This window comes from Nuphar pumila, unplaced genomic scaffold (genome assembly GCF_984573655.1).
Source record: "Nuphar pumila unplaced genomic scaffold, dmNupPumi1.hap1.1 HAP1_SCAFFOLD_2387, whole genome shotgun sequence".
NCBI lineage: Eukaryota > Viridiplantae > Streptophyta > Magnoliopsida > Nymphaeales > Nymphaeaceae > Nuphar > Nuphar pumila.
Window position 1 is genome coordinate 7,754 of NW_028323910.1, and position 13,342 is coordinate 21,095.

A 13,342-nucleotide genomic window follows, 5' to 3' on the forward strand; every position below is an offset into this window, starting at 1 on the left:
CCAACATGACCGGTGATGTTGTTGCCATTCGTCCGAAGCACTGGGGGGCGCTGTGCACCCCCACACGCCCCCCTTGTTTGCGCATGTATGCGAGCGGTATCTACACCTTCGCCACCACAAGTACTTATAACGTCAGCTGTGATCAATGCACATAGTGCTTGTGAATTGCCATGAAGCGCGAGCAAGGCAATACCAGCAAAGTATTGTCCTGAAGGTATTGATGATGCTGCCATGGGAGAGGGCGACTTGTGGTGTCATACCCTGAAGGCGCTTGCGGTTGTGCAGGCCGAGCAAGGTGGGGCTGCTGCACGCCCCATGCTTGAATCCCGACAGCAGCTGCCGCAATGCAGCAGCAGCAGCAGTAGGTTCATCCCTGCGCCCGCTGCGGACAGGCCCCCGTTGAGCCGGTCTGGTAATGCGATCGGGGACACGGCGGGCCGACCGATTGAAAGTACAGTCCAGGTCGGGACAAAGGCGGGGGTGCCCGTGAGCCCCCCTAGACGCGGCCAGAAGCGTCAGGTGGACAAGATGGACAATCCGGCAGTCCATGGGAGCCGCAGACAGCCCCACCGTGCTGCCGCAGATGCTTTCAAGACCATGTTGGTAAACTGGGGACGTGCTGCCCCCCAAAACGAAGTTCGTGGGTGGACCTTCCGACATCCCGAGGTGCGTGTTGCCCCACACCGTTGTCGCACTTGTTCGTTGCCGTGATGCATCAGCGTGCGTCATACACTCATGCGAACAACCAGGCGGCAGCTCTGCATAGGGCTTTGAAAGGCCCTCGAATTGTAGCTTTAACATGAGTGCAAGCACCAATGTACTGAATGGCGTGCAACACCATCAGTCCTAAGTACTGAGCACCCCCACACCCCTCCCGCCGTTGCACATGCATGTGAGTCTCAAATTAGCAATTGGGTACTTTGTTGTCTCGCTTTGAATTATTCACGCCAACCCCCTATGGCTTTGAGGTTCGGGATGGCTGCAACGTACATATGTTGCGGATCTGGGCGCCCTTGCACGACATGCAGCAGGGCACCACAGCATTGGTAAGCAGAGATCTTGCTGTTTTCACTAAATGCAAAAAGGCATGGCATGATAACCAGACAAATAATCTACTGATACAAAGCCCCTGACCGGATGTATCGGTTCTCAGTCGCTATCTTGCTCGCGTCACTGCCTCGAGAACACTAACTTGCTAGTGAAATATCATATGTTTTAAGGAAGGTAGCCTTGCTGCCTCATGTTACGCTTGCATGCTACCTCGCCAGAGCGACCTCAAAAGGTAGCTTGCTTGTACGGTCCTGCTCGAGCAAGCGAGCACAAACACCAGCGGCCGTGCTTCGCGGCAGCGACAGCAACTATGTGCACTAACTGCCCTGAACAGAATTATCTATGTCGGCAATGTGAAGACATCGAGATGTTGTCAACATACTTATAAAATCCATTGTACGTAGTGATTGTGAGCTGACATCAAGCACGGACACAATAGTCGAGCTGTCTGCACGTTTTTCAAGTTTCATTTTCATATGCACACTAAGAGAAATAACTTACTTATTCCAGGGGCATCCATGCTGGAGTGCGGGCCGTGCGCACCGATGTTTCCACGGCGGGAGCTAGTGTTTCAAGTGTGATGTCTGGAGTCTGGGTTCGCCGAGAGGGCGGGGTCGAGAATATCTCTTGCCATAGCGGATGTTGCAGTGTGGTCTTGTGTTGTACCCTGAGAGCGCTTGTGGTTTTGCAGGCCGCCATGCATGGGTTGGCAAGAGTGCGACCTGAGGAGCACGACGGCGGCAGATACCCCCACGACCAGCTGCAGCCAGGCCAGGGCCAAGGCTCCTGGCCAACATGCCACCAGGACCATGGCCCTCGAGGGGCCAGCCAGGGGAGGGATGCCACGCGCATGACGCGCCCCTCCCATCAGCAACTGCCCCGAGACACGATCGAGCGGCATTGGCAGGCCACTCAGCATGGAGCTCCCCCGCCGGAGTCCATGGGGTTCAGCTTTGAGCGGCAAAGGGGCTTTGCAGCCGCAGCGCCTGAGGATACAAGCAGACACCGCAAGGCTGCTGCACGTGTGTATGCCGCACGCGCGGAGTCAATGAGCGTGGCGTGGGGCCAGGGGGGCGCTCTTGGATGCGCTGCTCTTGGAACCTTTGCGTCCCAGAGTGCTGGTCTCGCTGACTCACAGCTGCCGAACAGCCGCCTGGGAGACGCCCAGCAACTTCCCGGTGCTCTGGTGGATGGAAGATGGGGGATGGGGGGTGGGGCGTCGGGCATGGGCTGCGGCATTGGCTGCCCAAGCATAAGCGGGCAGCAGGGTCATGGCCTGTGTTGCAGCCCCAACAATCCCTCTGCATCAAGTCCTCTGAGTGGTCCAGAAATGGACCTCTTCACATCTGGCTTCATGCAGATGAACGTCAGGGATTTGATGCTGCGGACGCTGGTGGCTCCAGGGAGTTGTTCGCACAACTCCCTGCACTTCAAGCTCCTGCAAGCATGCCCGACCCAGCAGATCACATGATGCCTGGCTTTGTGGTAATGAATCTGGCATCAACGACGAGGACTTCAATGCCCTCGTAGAGGACCTTTCAAGCGATTGCGACTTAGGAGGCCGTTAGTCGTATGCGAGGAGCTATCCCATCAGGGGATCCAATACCAGGACATCACATGCAGCCATTGCGCACAATGTGACTAGGTTCTGGCCCTAGTGCTAGGGTGATTGTGCAGCGGTCCCTGAGTGCCCATGATAGTAGATACAAGAATGTAACAATGGAAAAGGTTGGCAGCCCAGGAAACGTTGCATTCTCAGCTCTGACATTCGATCGCTTGAAAAACTTGTGAATTGAATTGCAACTATCTGTGGCTTGTCTCCCATGTATTACGTTGTCATCCATTCATGTTCCTAGCCTAGGGAACATTGTGCCCGCAGGCGCCGAAACGTTATCTTGTAAGGCACGACGTGCATTCAGGTAACTACTGATTCAAGTTGTTAACTCTGGCTCTGCAGGTGCTGATGTCTGCATGTGTGATGATGATGCACCCCTTCACAATAAACTCTGGGACCTGGACATGCGCATTGACTGTGACAAAGTTGGCATGCATTGGATCATCACAGACGAAAGAAAGCCATCAAGTCATGCATATCAGACAAATCAGGATCATAAAGCGAAGCCATTTTTTCCACTGAGGCCATAAGCCGCCGTGCATAGTACAGAACCCTTGCAGGATTGATGTGATTGGCTGCCTTGCCCCTCTTACGACCTGAAGAGCACCCAGCATCGCTGGAGCCTGCATGCAAGGCCTTTACAGACTCGGCAAGTTTCAGGCACTGACCTGATGGCGACTATGCGATAAAAGAAAAGGAAAAGAAAAGAGATACGCCAGTCCAAAGAAGGCGCGCTGACGACCATGCGGTAGATTTTGACCACCATACTCAAGCAAAGCAAGCTCATGTTGGAATATGCCGTTTACATACAGAATCAGACAAGTAGTGCAGCAAACGTGCTGCTTATATACTGTAGACGTATCCAATGAAAGTCCTAGAAGCGTGTATCTCGTAAGCATGTCTACGTTCACGTGATCCAAGGAACTCACCATGCGCACGTTCTATGCATGGGCTAATCAACTATTAGCTAAGCTTCCTCACGTAAGACATCATACAATTTGTCACTGACAGACCAATATACACTGAATCTTAACACTCCCCTTCAGGCAGTGCAAAGTGTGAACTTATTGTCCAATGCCCATGCCCTTGAGGCATCGAGCAAACTTAGCCTCTGTAAGGGACTTGGTTAGAGCATCGGCGACATTGTCCTCAGAACTACAATACACAAATGCAAGCTCCTTGCGCATGACTCGCTCGCGGGCGAAGTGATGCATAATATCGATGTGCTTGGTCCGAGCGTGGGCGATGGGGTCCTTCAGCAGGCTCAGAGCTGCTTGAGTGTCGCATGACACCTTGATGGGCCCAGGCATACCAGCCTCTAAGTCCTTCAGCAGTTTCTTGATCCACAAGCCTTCTCGTCCCGCGGCGGCTTCAGCCATATACTCAGCCTCTGTCGTCGACGCAGCGACGGTTGGCTGTAAGCGGCTCCCCCAGCTGATGGCTCCCCTGTTGAGAGTGAAGATGAAGGCAGTGGTCGATCGGCGAGAGTCCAAGTCTCCCCCGTAGTCGGCATCACAGTACCCCTTCAGATCGCCAGCGGGACCGAAGGTGATGCCCACCTTGACAGTGCCACGCAGATAGCGCAGGACGCCCTTGGCTGTGATCCAGTGCTGCTCCATCGGCGAGGCTATGTAGCGAGCCAAGGAGTTGACCGCGAACGCGATGTCCGGTCGAGTGCAGCAGGCAAGGTAGAGCAGCGAGCCCACAAGAGCGCTGTAAGGAAACAGCTCTATGTCCAGTGGATCGCCCTCAGCCGTGAGACGTGTGCCGGTGGCAATCGGCGTGCGACGCGGCTTGGCGTCGGACATGCTGAACTTTTCCAGCATGTTGAGAGTGAGCTGCTCCTGCGTCAAGGTGATGGTGCGTGCGGCACGGTCACGGGTGATATGCATGCCGAGGAAGTAGGTCACAGCACCGAGGTTCCGCACTGTGAAGAGACCCTTGATGGCCTCGTACACACCGTTTGCAAGATCTCCCCTCGCAGCGATCAGCATGTCGTCGACGTAGACGAGCAGATAGATAGCCTCCACACCTGATCCTTTCATGAACAGGCTGGGATCGGCCTGCGTCTGGCGAAAGCCCAAGGCTGCCAGCTCCTTGCGGAAGCGCAGGTTCCAAGCTCGTGGAGCCTGGCATAGACCGTAGAGCGCACGCTGAAGATGACACACCAGACCAGCTCCCTGCTCGTAGGTCGGCGGCTGCTGCATGCAGATGTCCTCCTCCAGCTCGCCGTTGAGAAACGCGAGCTTGACATCCAGCTGCATGAGCTCCAGGTCCCTGGCTGCAACGACTGAGAGTAGCGCACATAGGGTGGCGTGCTTGCTGACAGGAGCGAAGACCTCGTTGAAGTCGATGCCTTCCTTCTGGGCATACCCTTTTCGCGACCAGACGCGCCTTGTAGCGCTCGATGTTGCCATCGCCGTCGCGCTTCAGCTTGTACTTCCACCTGCATGGTAAAGCTTTGACGCCTGGAGGTAGCGGCATCAGTTTCCACGCTTTCATTTCCATGAGAGACGCAAGCTCCTCGTCCATGGCCTTTCGCCACAGAGGTGCATCGGGACCTGAGAGTGCGTCGTGGTGCGTGTTCGGCTCCTCCTTGAAGCTGACTGTCTTGGCGATGAGGCCTGGCTCGTAGACATCCGGAGGCCGACGGTCACGTACTGGATAGCGAGGCTCGGTGGCTGCTGGAGCATCCTCCTCGCTGTCGGAGTCTTCGTTATCGACATCCATCACGAGCGCTGGCATTTCGTACTCCTCATCATCGTCATCATTATCCTGCAATAGATCTGCAGAGGCGACGATGGGCTGTGCTGCGCCAGATGCTGGAGGCGCTGCAAGGATCTCGGGGACTGGAGAGTCTGGAGCGCTTTCCTCCTCCACCTCCTCCTCCTCTGGCGACGGCAGCCCGACATCAGTCGACTGCAACGCAGGAGGCAGGGACAGCGCGACAGGCGCTGGATCCTGTCCCACACCGACGACAGCCTCGTCAAACATCACATCGCGCGAAATGATCACGCGAGATGGGGGCAGCAGGATACGATAAGCCTTAGAGTGAGGCTCATACCCGACGAGAATTCCCTTGCGGGACTTGGGGTCCAATTTCCTGCGCAGCTGATCTGGAATGTGAGCGTAGGCGGTAGCGCCGAAGATGCGGAGGTGAGAGAGGTCCGGCACGGTGCGCTTGAATGAGCGCCACGGGGTGCCAAGTGGAGCGCCAGCTGCGTACGTGAGATTGCGGAGCAGGTTGGCAGTGTTGATGGCCTCTCCCCACCAGCAAAGCGGCAGCTTGCTCTCATGCAGCATGGCGCGAGCCTCCTCCACAAGCGTCCGGTTGAGGCGCTCGGCGGCTCCATTCTGCTGCGGGGTGTAGGGCGCAGTCGTTTCCAGCACGATGCCCTTGCGAGCGCAGTGATCCACCAGCTGCTGGCCGGTGAATTCCCCTCCGCGGTCAGACCGCAGGACTTTGGTGCGCTCTCCACTCTGCCTCTCCAGCTCCTCGATCGTGGAGATGACCGCTTGTGCAACATCAGACTTGCGAGCGGTGAGGCAGATCTCCGACAGGCGTGAGGCGTCGTCGAGAAGTCCGGTGAAGTAGCGAGCTCCTCCGACTGTGGGCACCTGCATAGGTCCACAGACATCCATGTGCAAGAGCACCAGGCGCTCAGTCGTCTGCGAGCCAGATGTGGGGAAGGGAGCGCGTTCCTGCTTACCCATGATGCAGGGCTCGCACGTCTTGCCCTGCGCAGATTTCAGCTCTTCCAAGCTGACGTCCATCCCTGTCACCATGCCCTTGCGCTGCATCTTGGTCAGCACCCCGTAACTCGGGTGCCCCATGCGGCGGTGCCAGAGCTGCCCAGCCTCGGACTCCTCCGATGGCGGCGCACGCTCTGCGGCGGGCGGCTCCTCAGCCGCCAGTGCAAGCTCACGAGATGTAGAAGCTTGGATGCACACCGTCCATAGGCCGCGGCGCTGGGTAGCAGTCATGGCGACGAATCCGCCATACTTGTAATGCGGAAGTTCTGGAACTGTCCGAATTACGTCATCCTAGAGTGGTCGGAATGCATCCGGAATGTGCTAGTGTCATTATGCTAGGATTTTCGGGCATTACGCCATGTGTGTGTAGACTGCTATATAAGCACAAGGCTTGTACAGTTGATTTACGGCTTTAGTTTCTGATCAACCTTTACAACAGAGATACCCATCGTTAGCATGGCTGATAGCATGTAACGTGAAACTTCAACAGCTCTGACGGTCGCGAAACAAGCCAATATGAACAGGTTGTGTGCATGGTCGATTCTGTGCGGCGGTGCTGTCGGCATAGGTCTGTGCGGAGTGGGACAATGGTTGCAAGTCAGGTTTTGGGGGATGGAGGCTTGTAGTGAAGCGACAGAACACTGAAGCACATACAGTATCATAGTGTTCTGAATCGACAGATTACTCTAGAACTAGAGTAATCCATAGTGCATAGGCTCAATCGATATGAAACCAATGATCTGCGCTTGGACGAAGGCTTTGAACCTGGGAACAGTACTGATGTGCCACAAGGCTAGCAGACAGAACAGCTGTGGCAATTCTCGAACAAAACGCCTCCCACAGAGAGGTGACGCATCTTGTGCCAATCTGCTGTGGTTCAAGAGGTTAGAGAAAGCCTTATGCTGACTCATGATGACTCACACTTGCCGCTAGGGCATCTAACATTGCTGCAGTCGCCTCCATGGCAGATGGTGTCAAGTGCGCCACAAGCATCGCCGACACTGGAGGTGATCTTCCCGGTGCAGTCACTGCCCTTGCATTGGGGGGCTGCGCGAGTTGCAGTCACCACCTTGACAGGGGACTGGGGACGGAGTGACTTGACCTTTCTGCAATCGCCCCCTGGACAACCAGCTCCCATGGGCGGGCAATCACCACCTTCACAGGTTGCAGACTTGTTGCTGCCGCAGTCGCCAGCATGAACACAGCCTGTTGTTTCAGAGCCAGAGTCCTCATGGGGCAGTGATGAGGATGGTAGCGGTGTAGGAGAGGGGGGAAAGGAGGAAGGTGGAGATGGGGACCGGGATGGCGGGGAAGAGGCTCCATGTGAGGAGGGTGTGCAGGAGCCTCCTTGCATGGCTGGTCAGTAGATGTCTCACTGCAGTCGCCGCTGGGCACTTCACTTTGTTGCAACCACCACCAGGGCAGTCGATCATTCCACGCTTGTCTCCTATGCACTCCATGCCTGCACCGCCACAATTGTCGCCTTCACAACGTTGTTTTTGAGGCATGCAGCTATTGTCATTGCATGGAGGTGATGATGTTGGTGTAACTGGCGGAGGTGCGGTTGAGGAGCCATCGCAGCCTTCGGAGGGGCATTCAACCTTGCTGCAGTCACCACCTGGGCAGTTATGTCCAAACCGCGCTTACTGCGTACGCATGGTGTCGGCTTGGAGTAGCTTCCCCTAAGAACGTGTCCATGCGCCTCGTTGGCGTGATGAAAGCGTGATGAGCTAGGCAGATAAACCTTCTTCCAGGTACAAGGGAGTCGCAGGCTGTCATCTTCGTCTGCATGACGTCAAAGTCGCCACGCTGTGAGTTTTGCGTGGGCAGTGTTCATGATGCGGTTTAGCGTAGTGCCTGTACGGCGTGACAATGGTTCTGCATGGATGGAAGCGTGAATAAGCTGCCAGAGTCTCAGGCGCACAAGCTGCAACCGTCGTTACTGATCGTTGCAACACACGTTTGTGCAGTTAAAACATAGCAAGCCATGCCAATAATTCATACAGGTTTGGCGAGCTTGCAGGCTGAGATTTGCCAAGGGATGTGAACTTGCTACGCTCGACGCGGACACGCACAGGGCCTCGCGCTGCTAAGAAAAGAGCCACGGGAGCGGCAAGATGGTTGAAGTCAAACGAACACGCATGTATACGTCCATCCGCGCAGTAAGAATAGTGGAGTCATGCAGCTTCGGACGTGAGGTGTTGAAACACGCCATGACAGGTCATATTGTCAGGAATGACGTGCATCGCGGTTTGGCGGCTGTCCCGACAGCGTTGGCAGCACATGCATGAACGAGACCAGAGCTCACCCGACACCTGTTTGCATCATGCTTCACGCACACCGTGATGTCAAAACGGTCGTTACTTGCCAGCGGAAAGTCCAACGGAAATGGCCGTGCTCCGCAGCTCAGATGATGCCATCCTCAGCGCAATTCGACGCTTTGTGGCCATCTGTCACCAGAGCTGTCAGCGAACCTAAGCTGCCTAAATTGCCTAACCAGCAAGCGTGGGGTCTCCATACACCAACTCCTGGTTTCTTCTGACCATCGTCAGAACAGACCTTGAAACGGCACCTCAGGCAGGACAGGCCAACTTGAAGCCAAGCACAGCGCCCAACAAAGCCCTTGCAGCTCCACCCATCAGGTTGCAGATGTTCTCGCTACGTCGGCTTCATTCCACAGGCCCGGGCATGTCTGGGGGTCTTGAGCACAGCGGTCACCACTGGCTACTCAACCCGCAGTGCTTAACTGGAACATCCAGGACGTAAGCTCACAAAGCTCCACAGCCTGTTGACCCATCAACTCCTTCTGCAGGAAATGCAACCCACTCTCCAAACCTAGGTCATGGCATCAATTACCAAAATTGCCAGTAAACCCCTTGTAACCAGCGCCACAGTGCGGACCCCAAAGACATGAGACTTTCCTGTGGCCCGAAACTCCTTCCCGTCTATTCGCGGTGCTGCGTGGCATGTCCGAAGCGATTAGGGCTGTGGTTTGCATTCCGCAATCCTTGCTGCCCTTTTTGTGTATGCCTGGGGATGCCTGGGGACGTTTTGAGGACGACATGAGTGGGACGGCTATGCCGTGACTCTTGGCCCATAACGAGGGCTGCCTGTCCATTCGCTGATATTTTGAAGCACGTGCCAAGCCTGCACAGCGTTGTTGATTGAACGCCGTGAGAACGAATGTTGCTGCAAAGTTGCATAGTATTCGGGTTGGTGATCCATCTTCTGTGTTGACATGCCTTTTGAACCTCCGCCGTGGTCGGCTTTCCCTTCTCAAGCCATCTCGCTCAAGGTACGCAAGCCACTGGCAGTACGATAAACATTTGAGAAATCACGAAACACCTAATCGTATTGATTTGCCAGTATCTGTGTAGACCGTCGGCGAGATCATTCCAGTGGACAAAAAACCGCACTACGTTCTTGGAAGGCACGTTTCACGTTTCTATCATGACCATTCCAAAGTTATGCTGAGTTACGCTTCTTCGGCGTATGTCACCGTTGCGTGAACTGCATCGCTGAACTCCTGTCGTTTGCCCAAAGGCTGTTTATGCCAGGCTGTAGGGCTTCCCTGGTTCAAATTGATTCTCGGATTGAAGGTCAACGGAATCAAAGGAGCATTACGATTGCCAATTAGTTAGTGATCTCGCGTGCGTCGCTTCTGTGACGTGAGGAAGCGATCTGCACTTGAGTACAGGCTGGTCTCAAGACTCACGTCGTTTGGGTTTGTTTTCTTAACCAGAGTTCCATTCAGGCACTTCAAAGAAAATGACGCCTTTTAACGGCCTTCCTCGCAGAGAGTCCTAATTTGTTATTTCCTACTTGTATTCTTGTTCTTCACGTTTGTCTTCACTTCGCAGATGAGTCTCCACAGGTGGAAGGTCTTGCACGAGGTCCTGAATATAGGATACTGTTTGTTACCTTGCTGACGAACACTGTCTTTCACTGCCCTCTAATTTGGCAAGTTCAGGCAGCAAGGGGTGTGCGCCTTTAGTTCAATCGGGTGAGAAGGAAAGTGATTGCATGCGTTTGAGTTGTACTAGTCAGGGCGCGGGGTCTGAGACTCCTACCGGTACCTGAATACGACGTCCTGTTTTTTCCCTAGCAGCCACTTCCGGCACAAACTTGTCATAATCTGAAAGGGAGATCAGGTCAGTAATGCGTCGACCCCTTGCATGACTCTAAATGGCTGTGGTTGCTGCATTCCTGCAGAGATCGGGAGACTGCTGATTTACACCTTAACAGCGAGAAAACCTCAAGGAGTCACGCTGCAATCGTACATCACACCGACGGGTCTGTCTACATTATCGACCTCCGATCGGTATGTATCATGTATCCCATGCCTGATCGCCACGAGAACGTATCCTAACATTACGTTGGAGCGAAAGAGCAAACACATTTCCACGTCTGCCATTGCTGCAGTTATTTTGTACCACGCTGATGCTCGCGGAAGCATTTCAGTTCACGTTCATAACCGTCTCGCCTGGCTTTAACTTTAATGCACCTCATGAAGTTGATGGCTGCGGACAGTGTGCACGCAGGGCCCTTTTGCATCACTGTAAAACGCCTTGCAAAACTTCAACTTGCGTGAGTCGTGACGGGGCTGATTGCAGACGCACGGCACATTCATCAACGGACAGCAGATCCCACCTCACAAGCCCACATTGCTCCGAAGAAAGCAGAGGCTCACCTTTGGAGGCCTCAAGCAGGAGTTTGTTGTTGAGTGCCAAGGCGAATCAGGTGCGCAGAGAACCTGCCTGAATGCAATATCGAGATCACGCCATTGCTGCAAGAATACGCAGAGTGTGTTTCATACCGGTGAACTGATGGATGTTGTCATTATCTGGCAAGGTGTTGCCAAGCGGGCTCTAGTGGCAGCGGAATAGTTAAATGATAGCTGGAAAACACGATGGCTCTGGAGTGAAATACCATGCATCTAGAGTTTAGGAAACACAAGTCACAGCTTGCCCTTTGTGCTTACTTCAGGCAAGGTTGACTTGGGATGTTGCATTGAGTTCAGAAATTGGGTTGAGACCCACATAGATCCCTTGTTGAAATGGTGTTCGTGCCATTGGGCTAATTGATGGTGCCTCGAGCAGAAAAAATGAGCGAAACAGTGAGGGCATCTCATCTGCTGGTCAAGCACAAGGATGTCCGGAGGCCAGCGTCCTGGAAGGAGCCCGTGGTGACGCGCACGAAGGAGGAGGCCCTTGCCATGATCGAGCAATTCCATGCACAGCTTGTCTCTGGGGACCCTTCCTCGCTGGCCGCCCAGTTTGCCGAGCTCGCAACCGTCGAGAGCCACTGCAGCAGTGCCAAGCGTGGAGGTGACCTAGGCCAATTTGGGTGAGCACCTTTGTCTTGCTGCCCTCATTGTGTATTACATCGCAATTCCCACGTAGTTCTTGAAGTTGCCAATGTCCATGTGGATGCGGTTGTGTTTTTACAAGTATCACATACACAATGGCAGGAAGTAGTCAACAAGCAACCAGAACATGTGTCATAGATATGTCATAGATGTGTCATCATTACATCACATAGATGTGGCAGGAAATAGTCAACATGCAACTAAGACAGCACATTCGAAGTGATACAGCTCATTGAACGTCAGCGGTCGGAACCCAGAAGCCTGTCATAAATGCGCGGTCGCTCGCACGAGCTTACACTTGAAGAGAGCGCCGGTACCTGATAGCATTGCCCCTACATGGCCGATGCTGAGTTCCCATAGCGCATTGGTGACAAATCCATCCTTGATAACATCGCCCCCATCACTCGCTGTTGTCGCCAGGGTCTTGAGCACCTCCATCGCTGGCTTGCCCATGCGGCCGAACGTCTCGTGCGACAGCGGGCTGAAGGCGTAGCCATTGGGGTCAGCGGATTGGTACTTTGTCCGCTTCAGCTGATCCCGTGCAGCTGCTGCGCCACCTTCCGCTTGTGCGGCTTGCATGTGGGAGGGTGCGCAGGGGTGCACCACCGAGATGTCGGCGACTGTGAGTCCGTTCGGTAGTACGAGCAAGATGTCTCCACGTGCCGCAGAGTGTGCTGCGATGGCGGCGGCTTGAACGCCTAGCAGTCTGCGGAGTGTCCGCTCAACGGATGATGCAATATGATATGTGAGTGCGTCATTGACAGCCAACAAGTGCAGGGTTGACCGCGGCCAGTTTTGTGAGCCTTCCCTGTGTGGCTCGTTGCTATGACAAGCGAACATCAGTCCTGCTATCAGCGCCAGTGCGTTGAGGAGGCGTGTGTTCTTTGGGAGTGCTGATCACTCTCGCGGCTGCTCCTTCAGCCTGTGTGTATGTTCACGGCACAGTTCACGCAAACTTGTTTGTCGCTGCTGTTTCCAGGTTTAAGGGCCAAGCTGGGGAGTATCATATGTACCACAGTGTTTTAAAGATATAAGCACTGTCTTCACTCTATTGACAGAGACCGCGCTTTTGCAGGCCTGGGCAGATGCAGCGGGCGTTCGAGGAGGCCACGTACTCGCTTGCGGTGGGGCAGCTGAGTGGGCCTGTTCACTCAGACTCGGGAGTGCACCTCATTTTGCGTACTGAGTGAATGGGCCCACCTAACTGCCGAAGTGCGAGTATGTGTGCATCTGCATGGTCTGCGGTGGAAGCTGTCCGACCAAGAGTACTCATGTCAAAAAGGATAGTAAATTGTTTGCGCTTACACCTAGGTAGGTTTCTTTGAAGGCTGTAACAAATCACGCTTGTTGGCTGGTTCTGTGTATAAGAGGACCACCTGTTGAACGTGATTGTGCAGACCACACGGGGGATCAGAAGTTGCCTGGGTGGGACACCATCATACAACTAGCAGCGAAAGGAAATCTTTGGTTCAAGGATGTTTCATACGTGAGACGTACTGTCATGGTTTTACATCACTTTACATTTGAGAGTGTGGACGTCACCTGATGTGGCACCT

General features: G+C 54.4%; 1 protein-coding gene across 1 annotated transcript; it reads left to right on the forward strand.

The window, feature by feature from the left end:
• The first annotated feature begins 8,806 nt into the window (after nt 1-8,806).
• On the forward strand, nt 8,807-12,976 carry LOC149808715 (uncharacterized). Its single transcript, XM_089995183.1, has 6 exons — nt 8,807-8,882; nt 8,976-9,180; nt 10,631-10,739; nt 11,032-11,221; nt 11,515-11,764; nt 12,862-12,976. The coding sequence occupies exons 1-6, from the start codon at nt 8,807-8,809 to the stop codon at nt 12,974-12,976; spliced, it is 945 nt and encodes a 314-aa protein (XP_089851309.1).
• Nucleotides 12,977-13,342: the final 366 nt, after the last annotated feature.